The sequence below is a fragment of the Paralichthys olivaceus genome, chromosome 11, assembly GCF_024713975.1.
Source record: "Paralichthys olivaceus isolate ysfri-2021 chromosome 11, ASM2471397v2, whole genome shotgun sequence".
NCBI lineage: Eukaryota > Metazoa > Chordata > Actinopteri > Pleuronectiformes > Paralichthyidae > Paralichthys > Paralichthys olivaceus.
The window spans coordinates 18001379-18015107 of NC_091103.1; the positions used below are offsets into that span (position 1 = coordinate 18001379).

At 40.0% G+C, this 13729-nt stretch overlaps 1 protein-coding gene across 3 annotated transcripts in view; it reads left to right on the top strand.

Moving 5' to 3' along the window:
• LOC109630371 (neprilysin) overlaps positions 1-13526 on the top strand; it is a 32237-nt gene extending 18711 nt beyond the window's left edge. For all 3 annotated transcript variants that reach the window (XM_020088546.2, XM_069534422.1, XM_020088547.2), the window contains 15 exons: positions 64-198; positions 778-879; positions 989-1125; positions 1269-1362; positions 3138-3266; positions 6135-6233; positions 6346-6423; positions 6634-6737; positions 7074-7132; positions 7230-7349; positions 7748-7881; positions 8306-8371; positions 10071-10166; positions 10522-10598; positions 10708-13526. In XM_020088546.2, the coding sequence (XP_019944105.2) occupies positions 64-198; positions 778-879; positions 989-1125; positions 1269-1362; positions 3138-3266; positions 6135-6233; positions 6346-6423; positions 6634-6737; positions 7074-7132; positions 7230-7349; positions 7748-7881; positions 8306-8371; positions 10071-10166; positions 10522-10598; positions 10708-10807 (1530 nt within the window). In that variant the 3' untranslated portion in view covers positions 10808-13526. The remainder of the gene's footprint in view (positions 1-63; positions 199-777; positions 880-988; positions 1126-1268; positions 1363-3137; positions 3267-6134; positions 6234-6345; positions 6424-6633; positions 6738-7073; positions 7133-7229; positions 7350-7747; positions 7882-8305; positions 8372-10070; positions 10167-10521; positions 10599-10707) is intronic.
• Positions 13527-13729: the final 203 nt, after the last annotated feature.

Here is a 13729-nt window from a genome sequence, read left to right on the forward strand (position 1 = left end):
AAATTCCTTCCTGTTGAAATAAAGGCATGATTCGAAGGTAATGAATGAGTGTGTGTTTGGCAGGCATGTCGGGCCTATGAGCAGTTCATGATTGACCTGGCGAAGCTGATCCGCACCGACCGGAATCTTGCCATCAACGAAACCAGCATCAGAGAGGATGTGACGCGGGTTATGGACCTGGAGAGAGACATTGCAAACGTGAGTGTGCAGTTTTGTGTTCAAACTTTGCTTTCCCATGTCTGACAAAGAGTGATCTTTTGTTCTTTGAGAGACTGATGAAAGTTGACCTTGTTTTCCCGCAGCCCTGCATACCTTATATTCTACCTCAGCTTCACACAACAGCAGGAATTTGTGAGCAAACCACATGTGACAGTATGACCTTCCATTCCTACTTTGTAGCTCAAAGCAATCTGCTCTCTGTGTGTATGTGGCAGCACTCTGGAGCAGCCGCTGTGTAAAACAAGCTGTTAACTAGCCTGATCTTTACACAACAACTTTTCTCAGACGTCAACAGGTTACATTTCTCATTCTGCTATGCTCTTTTCTGCTGACTGCCATGCTCCACATCCTCACCTCTCGGCTGCTGGCTTTTACAAAGCAGTCACATGTTGGAGCTCTGACATTTACAGACCTGAAGCCTCCTAAGACCCTAAATATGTTTTCTGCTGCTGCTCCTGCACTGCATGTGTACACATGTGTCAGGAAACATTGGGGGGGGGGGTGCTGTGTGGTGACAACATTCTTGATTTCCTACCTCTCTGCCTTGTCCTCTCAAAGTCTACTGATACTCCAGAGGACCGGAACAACCCAGTGTTGCTGTACAACAAGATGGAACTGGGCGATCTAAATGCCAACTTCACCCTTGAGTTTGACTCACAGGTTAAGACAAACTCTTTCTCTGTCAGAATTTCTTCTTTCTTATCCCCTGCCCTCCTCTTCATGATAACTTCTTCTCATCTTTCTTTGTGCTTTTGGACTCATCCTGAAGGTATTTGACTGGAGTTACTTCACAGCTAAGCTAATGGATACGGTCAGCATCAGCGTTCCCGATACCGAGAAGGTCATAAACTACTCACCAAACTATTACAGAAGACTCAACCTTGTCTTGGCCAGATATACCAAGAGGTGCGTGTGTGTTTTTGCAAGAGCTCTTGGTTGTGTTTGTATATGATGTGAAGGTGTTAGTGGGGTGAACACAAAGCATGCAATGTTAACAGCAGTTACTATAGCCCGACGTGACTAAGGGACTTTTTTCCCTCTCCTCACAGGGATCTTCAGAACTACATGGTGTGGCGTTTCGCTATGAACATGGTGGTGGGCCTGAGCAGAGCTTACAGGGACACAAGGAAAGCCTTCCGCAAGGTACACTATCAGGATGTGTGCATTGTTTTTACAACCCACTTCAAATGAAACACAACCCAGTTCTGAATGGGTTTCAGTCGAAGCTTTGGTCATATGGAAGGAACAGTGTTAGTTGGGAAAAAAATAGATGCTCGCAAACACATTTTCACATAAACATTTAGAGTAACAGCAAGAGGATTCAAATCCAAGTTCAGATGGGTTCTTCATGTGTGGAGTTTGCATGATCTCCCCGTGTCTACGTGGGTTTTCTCTGGGTTCTATGTCTTCCTCCCACAGTTTGAAAGCATGTCGATTGGGGTTAGTTTAATTGGAGACTCTAAATTGACTGTAGACATGAATATACAATTTGACAAGCACATTTCCTCAGTTGCCAGGTGTGGCTTTTTTCAACTTAGACTCATAACCAAAGTAAAAGCCTATCTCCCACAAAAGGATCTCGAGAGGGTGATCCATGCCTTCATAACCTCTCGACTCGACTACTGCAATTCTCTGTATGTGGGCTTAGATCAATCATCTATTAAACGCCTGCAGCTCGTTCCAAAATGCTGCTGCTCGCCTCCTGACTAGAAAGAAAAACAGAGACCATATCACACCTGTGTGGTGCTCCCTCCACCAACTTCCTGTTCGTCACAGGATCGATTTTAAAGATTTTAATGTGTTCTTTTAAATCTCTTAACGGACTGGCACCGCCTTACTTAGCCGAACTTCTCCATACACACGCTCCAGTTAGGGAGCTGAGATCAGCCACTCAGCTCCTCCTGGACCTACCTAAAACAAGGCTCATAACCAAAGGTGATCGCACCTTCACAGTAGCCGCCCCAAACTTATGGAACAACAACCACGCCACATTAGATCTGCCACCTCTCTTTCACAATTCAAATCACTACTATAAACACATCTGTTCTCCTCAAGTTGAGTAGGTTTTTATCCCAGCTGATTTTATTTTATTTTATTTATAAAGTAATATGTATCTTATATTTTACTTTTTAAATTCATCTTCTTTTTATCTTAATCTATTTTTTACTCCGATGTATTGCATGTTACAGTCCTCTTATTGTACCTTGTACTTTGAAGCACTTTGGTCAACCCAGTTGTTCTAAATGTGCTATATAAATAAAATTGACATGGACATGGACATTGAATGATTATCTTTGTATGCTGGTGACCTGTCCAGGATGTACCCCACCTCTCCCACAATGTCAGCTCAATGCAAAAGTTGGCACGTCAACATTTGCTAACTAGCCAACTAACCCTGCCTTGGCTAATTCCAAATCTAACCATGCTATATAGTAATGTTCATTGCTGGCAGACAATCAATAACCAGTTGGTGGAGGTAACAACTTCATCAGATTGGCAATGTATGAAATGTCAAGGTCAAGGTCACTAAAATGAGTAGGATTCACCCTCTGGGGACTATGAATGTCTGCAATAAAGTCCATGGCAATCCATCCAATGGTTTGGATATTTCAATTTGGACTATTGTAGTGGACCAACCAAACAACCGTGCCATTGCTGCAGTTTCTTGATGCTTACTGAGGAATCAGTCAGGCTCCAACAAACTCTATACACTGCACTCAGCTCCATTCATATTCTTCTTCCGTATTGTAAATGCTCTCTAATCTAATCATTTCCCCTGTTTCTTATATTCCTAAATGTAATGGTAATGCATAATGAAGGTGCAAATATAAAGCATTGCCATGAGCCTCTTTAAACAATGTGCTGAGCGGTCCATCCTGCATCTCTAATTGATCTGTGCCTCGTTACTTTCCCTGCAGGCTCTGTCTGGCACGACATCAGAGGCAGCGGTGTGGCGACAGTGTGCACTTTACGTCAACAACAACATGGACAACGCTGTCGGACGACTTTATGTGCAGGAGGCTTTCTCAGAAAAGAGCAAAGAACTGGTCAGTAGAGGTCGGATCCTTCTTTAAAATATCAACTATAATGAGATTCAATGTGTTGTAAGCGGTTAACACTATCACCAAGGGGAATTCATTCATTGGGTTGAGTACATTCTGTATAAAACATAAAACGTGTCTTATTATATGTGTTTATTGAAAGTGGAGCTGGTACTGACAATGAATCTGCAGGGAACGAGTTTTCACACAATCAGTGTAACAGTGTTTATGTATTCAGTTATTCAGACATACAGTTTGAGAACATGTGTTTCAGGCACATCCCACTGGGTGTTATTTATGTCTCTTACTCACCTATGTTTTTATCACCTTTGTGTTTTGTGTCTCCACCACAGTAATGTATTTATTTTTGCTTGCACCCATTGAAAGCAGCTGAACAAGGTATCTTTGTTGTCATGCCCACACCACCCACACTGTAAATCTCAGTGCTTTGTTTGTGTGTGTGTAAGTGTGTGTGAGTGTGTGTGAGTGTGTGTGTGTGTGTGTGTGTGTGTGTGTGTGTGTGTGTGTGTGTGTGTGTGTGTGTGTGTGCGTGCGTGTGTGTGTGCTTTGGCACATGACCATGTGCGCACGAGTCAGATGCATATGTGTGTGTGCGTAAATGCGTACATCTGTCATAACTGTGAGTGTTTCACACACTGTAAATCTCTGTCATTTCCTTCACCTTTGCACACCTTTGTATGTGGATCCCACATTGCAACCGGGGCAAATGTGTTGGTGTGAGTGTTGGAGTATATGTCAAAAGTGACACACAACTCTTTTGATCTTGCAAGAATATATATGAACACACCTCTCCCCAAACACAAGACCATATACATGATTGCCTGTCGCTGGTACATGCGCTGCCTTCCTCACATACCAACCTTCCATTAACCACTGAGATATATTTCTAATATGATAAGTGGTATATGTCAAATAGAATCAACATAGAAGTACACTTCAATTCAGAATTTCCAAAATGTTGCCATTTACATTACATTTAAGCGAAAGATATGAGATTACTTGGTTACTTTACTGATAATAATGATTAGTTTAGAATTGTTGGTGTCTCTCTTTGGATCTATGTGCTGTTTATGTATTTATTAAATTTATTAAAAGGGAACATTTCAAACATAAATGTCACTGTTTGAGGTAATTTACCTAATTAAGTTTTCAAGCTGATTTACAAAGCTCCATCTGATGTACTATTTCATAATGATTGAATATAATCCAGTCACTGATTTGAAATTAACATTACTTTGTTTAGTGTTTGGAGACTGAGTCAATTAAATCAGATTGAATAGCAAAGTATAAATGCCCATCATAATACTATGATGATGCATGCGTATTTAGTAACCCCTGCATTCAACCATTGTAAATTGTATTATGGGATTTCACAAACAGAGCAGCTGCATGAAAAGCAAAAACATCAAGGCATGCACACACACACACACACACACACACGCACACACACACACACACACACACACACACACACACACACACACACAAGCTGTATGGTGAAAGGTTTCAGAAGAGCCTCATCATTATGTTCCCCGTTTGTGGTTTGTGTCTAACCACAGCGTGTTGTCCGAGTGGTTGTGCAGTGTGTTATTGAGGGGTCTGCTGATGTGATGAGACACTGGAATGCCTCCGTCAGCTCTCTGTGGTCTCACAGCACAACTGGTTTGAGGGATCTGGTTGGTTGACTCCACTGTCACTGCAATTGTTTTACATTTCCCCTCTCCTCTTCTGCCTTCATTCTTTTATCGGTTCACAAACTTTATTCTGGAATTATTTTAAATCTGATTATGTTTATGGACAGACAATAGTGCAGAGATTATGGTATGAGACATGGTTTGCACAGAATTATGACACCAAGGTGGCGTCGGTCAGTCTGCCCCACTGTGTGCAGGCACATTCTTTTAAACCGGAGGGCAATACATTACAGAAACACTAAACTTACACCACAGGTTCCCACCAAAAAAAACATGCTTTTGATGTGGAGCACCTTGCTGTGTGAATTTGCATAGAAAAATGAAATCCTTCTCTCTTGAGACTATCAAAGTTCTGTCAATATATTTTGCAAAGAGAAATTGTTGACATAGAAATGCTTGTTCAGTTCAACATTTATTTATTTAGTAAGAGTAGAATAACTTGTTTGTTTAGAATATGGTTTAACATTATGCTCAAGGACCTATACTATTATTTGGATTTATATGGCACAAGGTTATTTTAGAAACAGGAAACCCAAAGTAAGACTGCCAAATGCTGTATGAGTAAATGTTAATATTTAAAATATGTACATCAGTAGCAATATCAAAAATTCAGCTACAAAATTATAGATGGCATAGCAGACATCCAGTGAGGAGAATTGTAATGCAACAAGAGGAGACTTTTGTGAATAAGTCAGAATAACATTTCACACTATTTTTTAAAGTTAGTTGAGTCATTAATAATTAAGTATTTCTACTTTTCATTACCTTGTTCATTTTATGTGAATACATGTTCTTGTTAGCATATCAGTGATATGAATATAATCACTTTAATACCCAGGTTTGTCGCCCTCCAGACTGAGGGAGTGTAACATAGAGTTCATCTGTATTAATATGTGAATGTGTCAACATGAGGCCTAATTCAGGGAATTGTATTTTTATGACTTTCTTGCACAGTATGTTGCAAGATAGTTTTTTGTGTTTTTTACTGGATCCCCTCCACAGACCTTATGAAAAGAATGGAAAAAAGCCTCCCACACAATGGACAATTTGTACAGACTGACAGTTTGAGGTTTTGTGTTCTTTCGACATATTTTGTTGTTATATATTAGTGACATGTTTGTGATGCTCTCTCTCTCTATGTGTGTGTCGGGGGAATCAGATGGAAGAGATGATCAAAGACATTCGGGAAGTCTTCATCAGTAACCTTGATGACCTGACCTGGATGGATGCAGAGACTAAGAAAGCAGCGGAGGAGAAGGTATTCGTTATAATTACCTGTCTGATGTTATTGTTTTGCTTTATATTGTGTTCTGTAGGATTTGTGGCGACTGAGGGCTGTTTTATCAAATCTTCTCTTCTTCTGTCTGTAGGCCCGAGCCATTCGGGAACGGATCGGCTACTCCAGCAACATCATGGATGACAAATACCTTAACAATGAGTACAAAGATGTGTGTGTCTTAAAAAATGCAATTATGTTTTTTCACTAAATTAATGTAAGAGAACACAATGTGCATTCATTGTAGCCACATATCGGTTCTGTGAAAACATCTCAGTGAATTCTTGGCTCTCATGAGGCTTGCTGCAGAATATATGACCAGGTGTTGAGAGCTCTCATCGCAGCTAATCCTCCTGCTTCTCTGGCTCTGTGTTGGTGTTAGCTGAGCTACAACGCAGAGGAGTACTTTGAAAACATCCTACAGAACCTGGAGTATGTGCAGAAGAAACGCCTGCGGAAACTCCGAGTCAAAGTCAACAAAGAGGAGTAAGATCCCCCAAGAGGGTGTAATTAAACTGATGCTTGACAAAAAGGCCTTTTCTCAGATGTGCAGTCATTTAAAGCTACAATGTATTTAATACACTAATAATATATCACTTACAGTATCCACCAGTGGTTTTTGTGGTGTAAAACACAAGCTTGCATGTTGCATAGTGCATTCACATTCTCCCACACAAACTCCTACTCACATGTTCTGTTGAGCCTTCCACTGAGCACAGCAGGAATGCTAATATTAGCCCGGTTTTTATTAACCACATGTTCATTTTAATACCTGTCATCAAATTTGTATGCTACACTTCACATTTCTGAACTGTTCTTCAGGTGGGTAACGGGAGCTGCTGTCGTTAACGCCTTCTACTCATCCAGCAAAAACCAAATAGGTACATTGACACGTGCACAATCTTTTGCAAACATTCATACGTGCAGTTATTTTAAAAGACAAACAAGGTTAATTGTTTTTTTCCCTCCTGGTGTCAGTGTTCCCTGCAGGTATCCTCCAGCCGCCTTTCTTCAGCAAAGGCCAGGCTAAATCTCTCAACTACGGCGGCATCGGCATGGTAATCGGTCATGAGATCACACATGGCTTTGATGACAATGGTATGATTTTCCACACTGTTGCTCCCGCATCCGCCCAGAGGCAGTTTTGCCAGATTACTTGTCTTTCTGTAACTGGTACCATTTCAGGAAAAAGTTTTCACATGCCATTTCTGGTTTCTTCCTCAGATCGTTTTTCACTGCACTCATTTTGAAATTATTATGTTCAAATTTCAAGATGTCAGTGTTATTTTATACTGATATCCACTACTGCAAGCCGCCCAGAAACACACAATGGAAATTAATGAAATGGAATGGAAGCATGTAATTTATTCGCTTGCAGCTTTTGAGTCTCAGAAAACAAGATAATAGGGGTTTGGGGCATTGAGATACATCACAATTGTTTTGTTGTTGATCTCATCCAAGCAGCTGAAGCTCCATGCATCTGGCCTCTTTTTCAGGCCGTAACTATGATAAGGACGGTGACCTGAAGGACTGGTGGACACCAGACTCCACTCAGAGGTTCCTGGAGCTGTCAAAGTGCATTGTCGATCAGTACGGCAACTTCACTTGGGACCTGGCCAACGGACTTAATGTAGGTCTTGGTGGACAGACACAATCTCTCTTTTTATCAAATGTTGTGTTTTATGGATAATATTTTCTCAAATATTATCCCAAACCTGGCTTTTGTCTTATTTTATGTCCTTTTACCTTTGCCAGTGTATCCAACTGGCAAAATCTTCTATTTCCCCCAGGTTTGCAGCCTCATGTCATCTCTGCTTCAAGTGTCTTTAATATTTTGTGTTGACATATCAATCCCTCTCCCTCTCCCTGTCTTTGCCTCTTCTCCTCTGTCCTATTGCTTTGAACAATGCTTCTTTTATTCAACAGGAAAATGATTTTCTTGATTCCAAAGAGCATTATTTGTGATTTGCTGAAATACATAGGACAAAAAAATGACAGCCTGTCCTTTACACTTGCCATTCTTTGTCATCTCTCTCCTTCTGTCCCCTCTTTAGTTAAATGGAAATAACACCCTTGGGGAGAACATTGCTGACAATGGAGGGATACGGCAGGCGTATCAGGTAATGAGCCTGAAAACAAAGACAGAAACTTGGTTTAGGAGTGCTGGTTTACAGATGAGGTGGGGGTGGTTTGGTCTGGGGTTTGTTTTCGTCATCAGTTTGGTAACATGAATAGACAAGTTATTTTGCCACGTCAACGACTGACTCATTAGCTGTTGCATACACAACAATGGAGAATATGGTGTTGCCACTAATTAAATCAGTTTGGACCAGAGATGAACAGCAAAAGGATATTCACAGATGTTTTATGTGATACAAGATGAAAAACATGTTCATTGCAAAACAAGTATTCTGTGATACACGTATTTCTGTGCAATGCATTCATATAGTGAATTCTGTGGCTCTTTTGCAGACAGTCAGATATTTGATTTTCTTACAAACAGTCAGCATTTCCCTATACTAGAAGTGTAATGCTGGAGAGGAATTGTCACATGTAATTATTTGTCTAACCCTAAACACAAGGTGGTGTGAATTAGCATTTAGATGCACATTTATATGCTGAAAATATATTTTACATAAGCTGCCGCAGCAACTTTCATTCAAGTTGATTAATTCATGGTTGAACAGACTATTTTCAAAACAACACAGATGTATGTTTTGTGAGAACAACCCAGGTACGGCCCAACGATCTCCAAACTGCATAAGAATTTTAACTCTACAAGATGTGAAAAGGCAGTATCCCCAGAAATGTGTCATTTTCATAAACGGAGAAAAAACTACATTAAAACAAAAGGCAATTTATATACAAACTGGGAAGGGGCAGGTTCAGGACCTGTGCTGTTTCGATTTTTTTCAAATCCGTCAAAGGTCAAGCTCACGATGTATCCGAATGCAAACAAAGAAATGAATAGAAACTTGATATGCAGGAGACAGATACATAGATTCCATCTGTAAATGAGGAGCAATGATTGAAAACCAAAATATCCTCCCATATGTCTTAGTGACTTACTGAATCTTGTCTTTAACTCTTTGAACATTTTTCCAATCATTATAAATGTTGGTAGATGTCTTCATGCTTTGGTTTGGCATAGAGCAACCAAAGCATTCTCTGACCCACACATAGGGGGCGCAACAAATACCAAATATGTGTACAAAAGCAAGTGGTCAAAAAATTCAGAAAATTTGATGTTTGTGCTGTGGAGACGAGCCCTCCGCATTTCTTCCTCGCTTGGATTTTATTCGTATCGATTGACCTGCTTCATACTGCTGAGCACAAAGGGATTAGAACTTGTGTATCGCTGCTTGTGGCTATTTACACATGTTCCTCTGCATCGATATATTAACAGCAACACACATTATGCTAATCTGGAATTAAAATCTCATTTTATAATGTATTATCATTATCATATAGGTTTTTGTTAGCCTTCAGCCCTCTCAGAAATGTCAACCTTAAATAAATGTATAATGTTGTCAGTCAGTTACATCAGTCTGTGCTTAAAATTTACAATTTAAATAATTAAATAATCTAGCACATATTGAATATTTTTATAATTTATTGAATATACTATCATGTAGTATGTAGCATCTCTATGAGTTTTGTATTTAAAATGCTTGGTTTATTGCGATATTATTATTGGTACATTTTCTAAATTTACATTACATTTACATTTCCTCGTAGGAATGTTCACTTTAAATTAGCAGAAGCAAGTTGGTCATATTGAATAATTTAACAACAATCTGTCTTGTGTCAAAACAATAGGCCTACAGGAACTATGTGAATGAGCATGGAGAGGAGCCAACACTGCCTGGCATTGACCTTTCCCACAATCAACTCTTCTTCTTAAACTTTGCTCAGGTGACAGATGCATGGATTCTTAAATCTTAAATTATGGATTGTAAAATGGATGGATTATTTTGTGATTAGATGGATGGATGATGGTTGGATGGAATGAAAGACTGGATGAATGGATGTTTTATGTATATGAATGGATACTGGTTTTAATTTGTAAAACATTTTCTGTTACAATGAGTGGATGGATGGATTTGATGATTTGTTGATTGGTGGGATGGTTGGAATATTTTGTGATTGGATGGATGAATGTTGGATGGAATGGTTCTATTTTGTAAAACACTTTGTGTTACAATGGGTGGATGAATTTATGGATGGATTTGTAAATTGGATGGATGGATCTTAATTGCTGTTTTTTCAGGTGTGGTGTGGGACACACAGACCAGAACAGGCTGTAAATTCCATCAAAGTCGATGTACACAGTCCAGGGAAATTCAGGTAAATCCAAACCAACAGTATTTTATTCAGTCAGTCATATGCTTGGGGCAAAGGGAGGGAAACACATTGCAGTGGTATCATTCATGTAAATCCTCTCTATGTGTCACAGGGTACTGGGCTCCCTTCAGAACTTCCCAGAATTTGCCAAAGCATTCAACTGCAACAAGAGCAGCTACATGGTCCCTGACAACGTCTGCCGTGTGTGGTGATCCACAGACCTCTGGGACGAGGACTGTATTCACACATGGGGTCTTCCCCATCCGCCCTACAGTACCTCTCCCCTCTGACTGCTGGAGCACTCGTGTGTGGGGCTACAGGGAAGTGACCTGTAGCCCCTTGGCTCTTTACTGGATGGACCAGGGCTGGTGGACTGACACTGCAGAATGCACTTCCTCCAAGGACAGCAGCAGACTGAACCTTCACGGAGAACTGTCTCTCCGACTCCGATACTGTAGTTCATTCAATCAGCCTAATTACTCTGCTTCTCACTGGATACAATCACTCTGTGTATTTTTATTTTTCTCTCTCCATTTTCATCTGATTTTACTTAACATTTGTGATTCTGACAATGTGGATATGAGTGTGTGTGTGTGTGTGTGTGTGTGTGTGTGTGTGTGTGTGTGTGTGTGTGTGTGTGTGTGTGTGAGCGTGTGAGAGAGTGTGTGTTTCGGTCAAAATACTGTGCAAGTGGTTGGCAGGAGAGGGGCAGACAGACAAATGTGCTCAAACCCACTGGCATATGAATACGCTGCACACCCACTCACACTCATACACATGTAACAGGGCTGAACCACTGTACTGTATGTGGGCCTGAGCTGTATGCCTTTTAAAAACCCTCAGCTGGTTTCAGCCTCCATCTACACACTGACACACAATGTACTCGTATTGTACTCTTTGTTAATACATCGAAATAGATTCGATAAATTATTACAGAAAATCTGAATTTATTTTGATGAATAAACAGATAAGTAGTTAAGCGTGCTTATGTATTACACAATAATATAATGATATATATGAACATATATTTAATGATAAGGACTGCTGTTCATTTGCAGTACGTCAAGAACACCAAAATGATTTTTTTACCTTTAAGATAACAACTGATCAATAATCATTGAGCTGACAATCGACAGACTTCAGACCCTTTTTATATGTTCAGTGAGCCTCCTTTGTGTTTCTGTATGACTGTATGTATCCATGTATTTTCCAGTCTTTGTAAGTCATTATGAATGTTGCCTTTTGTTTGTCAAGCAAATTGCTTTGCCTTACATGGTCTGTGTGAGAGTGTCTTTGTATCCGCAGAAGAACAACAGACAGGAAATGTATCATTAAAAGAAAACGTTTGTGTTTTTCACAAATACGCCTCTTAAGAGAAGACCTGTATCATATTGTCCGTATGCTACGGCCAGCCGCCGGTTACCTTAGCTTAGCATGAAGACAGAAAACACCCAACCTGGCTGTGTTATGCCTCTAAGGCTTGTTAGTTAACACCTCAAAATCCTGTTTGTTTAATCAGCACAAATCAAAGTGTAAAAACACATCCATGGAGTTTCCGCTGGGTGCCTGGCAACCTGAGTGATGACCACCCTGCAAAATTTGGACCATTTCATTTAAATCTACGCCAGGATTAAATAAACCAATCATAATGTGCTAATTTGTAAGCTTTAAATATTTTTTCTTTTTACCTTAAGACAGACCCAGGCTAGCATGTTTCCAGTCTTTCTGCTTTAAGTGAATGTAACCTACTCCTGGCTGTGGCTTTAAAAAAAACCTGTCTGCAAGTAATGTCTGCTGCACACTAGAGATCTTTAAAATCTTAACTGATTTAAAAAATGACAGATGCGGCATTTTTAATCTTTTAATTGTGGGACCACACAGACACACACTTGGCGATCCAGTCGAGACGTAAGCCTACACACTTCAAATTCTAAGTGGTGCTTTCAGAGACTTAAGAACCCACAGGATCGGGCATGATCAAACATGACTTCAGGATAAAAACATAGTTGGAGGCGGACTGCCAGCGATCAACAAGTTTGTCCTCCTTTTCTACTTTCCACCTGGTACAGGAAACAAAAATCTTATTTTCACTGTAGGCAGCCATGTTTCAGTTCTAAACACAAGTATGCAGCATCCGGTTGGTGATGCTTCCCTGTCAGCCCGATCTTACTGATCATCGCAGGTTTATCGCAGGGAGCTGAACTGGACCCCAAACATGACAGATTATCATCTGTGCAGCAGACATTGGTGAACCATTCCTTTCAGAAATGATCTCTGAGTTTGATCTTGGTTCAAATCACATGAAGTGTCATGTTAACATCTTTTTGTTCACGATTCTTTCACACACTGATGGAAAAAAGTAAATTGACACAGGACAATATGATTTTTAAGGGATGTTCTTATTGCATATTATTGCCAGATCATTTGCAGGAAATTATTGAACTTTTGAAAAGTGCATGCATTTTTCTGAATGCAGAAGGTTATATGAAGTCAATGGAGTCCAATATGGCTTTATTTTCTAGGCTCAAATGCATCTGAGGCTGTGATCCAAGGTGCGGAAATGTTTGCCTTTTGCCTTTTTATATAAAGATTAGTGCAACGAATGATGTGCCCTGATCATGTAGACCGATTTTTTAAATCATACATCAACACTCTCCACATTCAGCCTCCATTGTAATTTTCCCCTATGTTTTATTCTCATCTTTGCTAGTGCAAGCATCCTGCTGCTCTCTTACTGTTCACCCCTCAGGCTTTCTTTCTTTCTGCCTCTCTCTCTCTCTCTCTCTTTTTCTCTCTCTCTCTCACACACACCCCACCTGTAGAAAGACAGATATACCTCAGTTGCCTGTATTTAGATACTTTATAATAATGACTGATAATCATCTTGAGGAGCATTTTTGTTTTTCTTTCAAAATAAATCTTTAAATTACACACTTGAGTCTTTGAGCAAGTCGTATTGCAAGGTGTGTGTGTGGTGTTGTGTGTATTCATCATCTTAAATCTGATGTTACAGGCAGACAGCCTCAAAATGAGACATATCCTTTATTGTCTGATTTAAACTTTCCACTGCAGAACAGTGTGAGCATACTAAATATCTCGGTGGTGCTGACTTGACTTGATTATTTCCAGGAGAC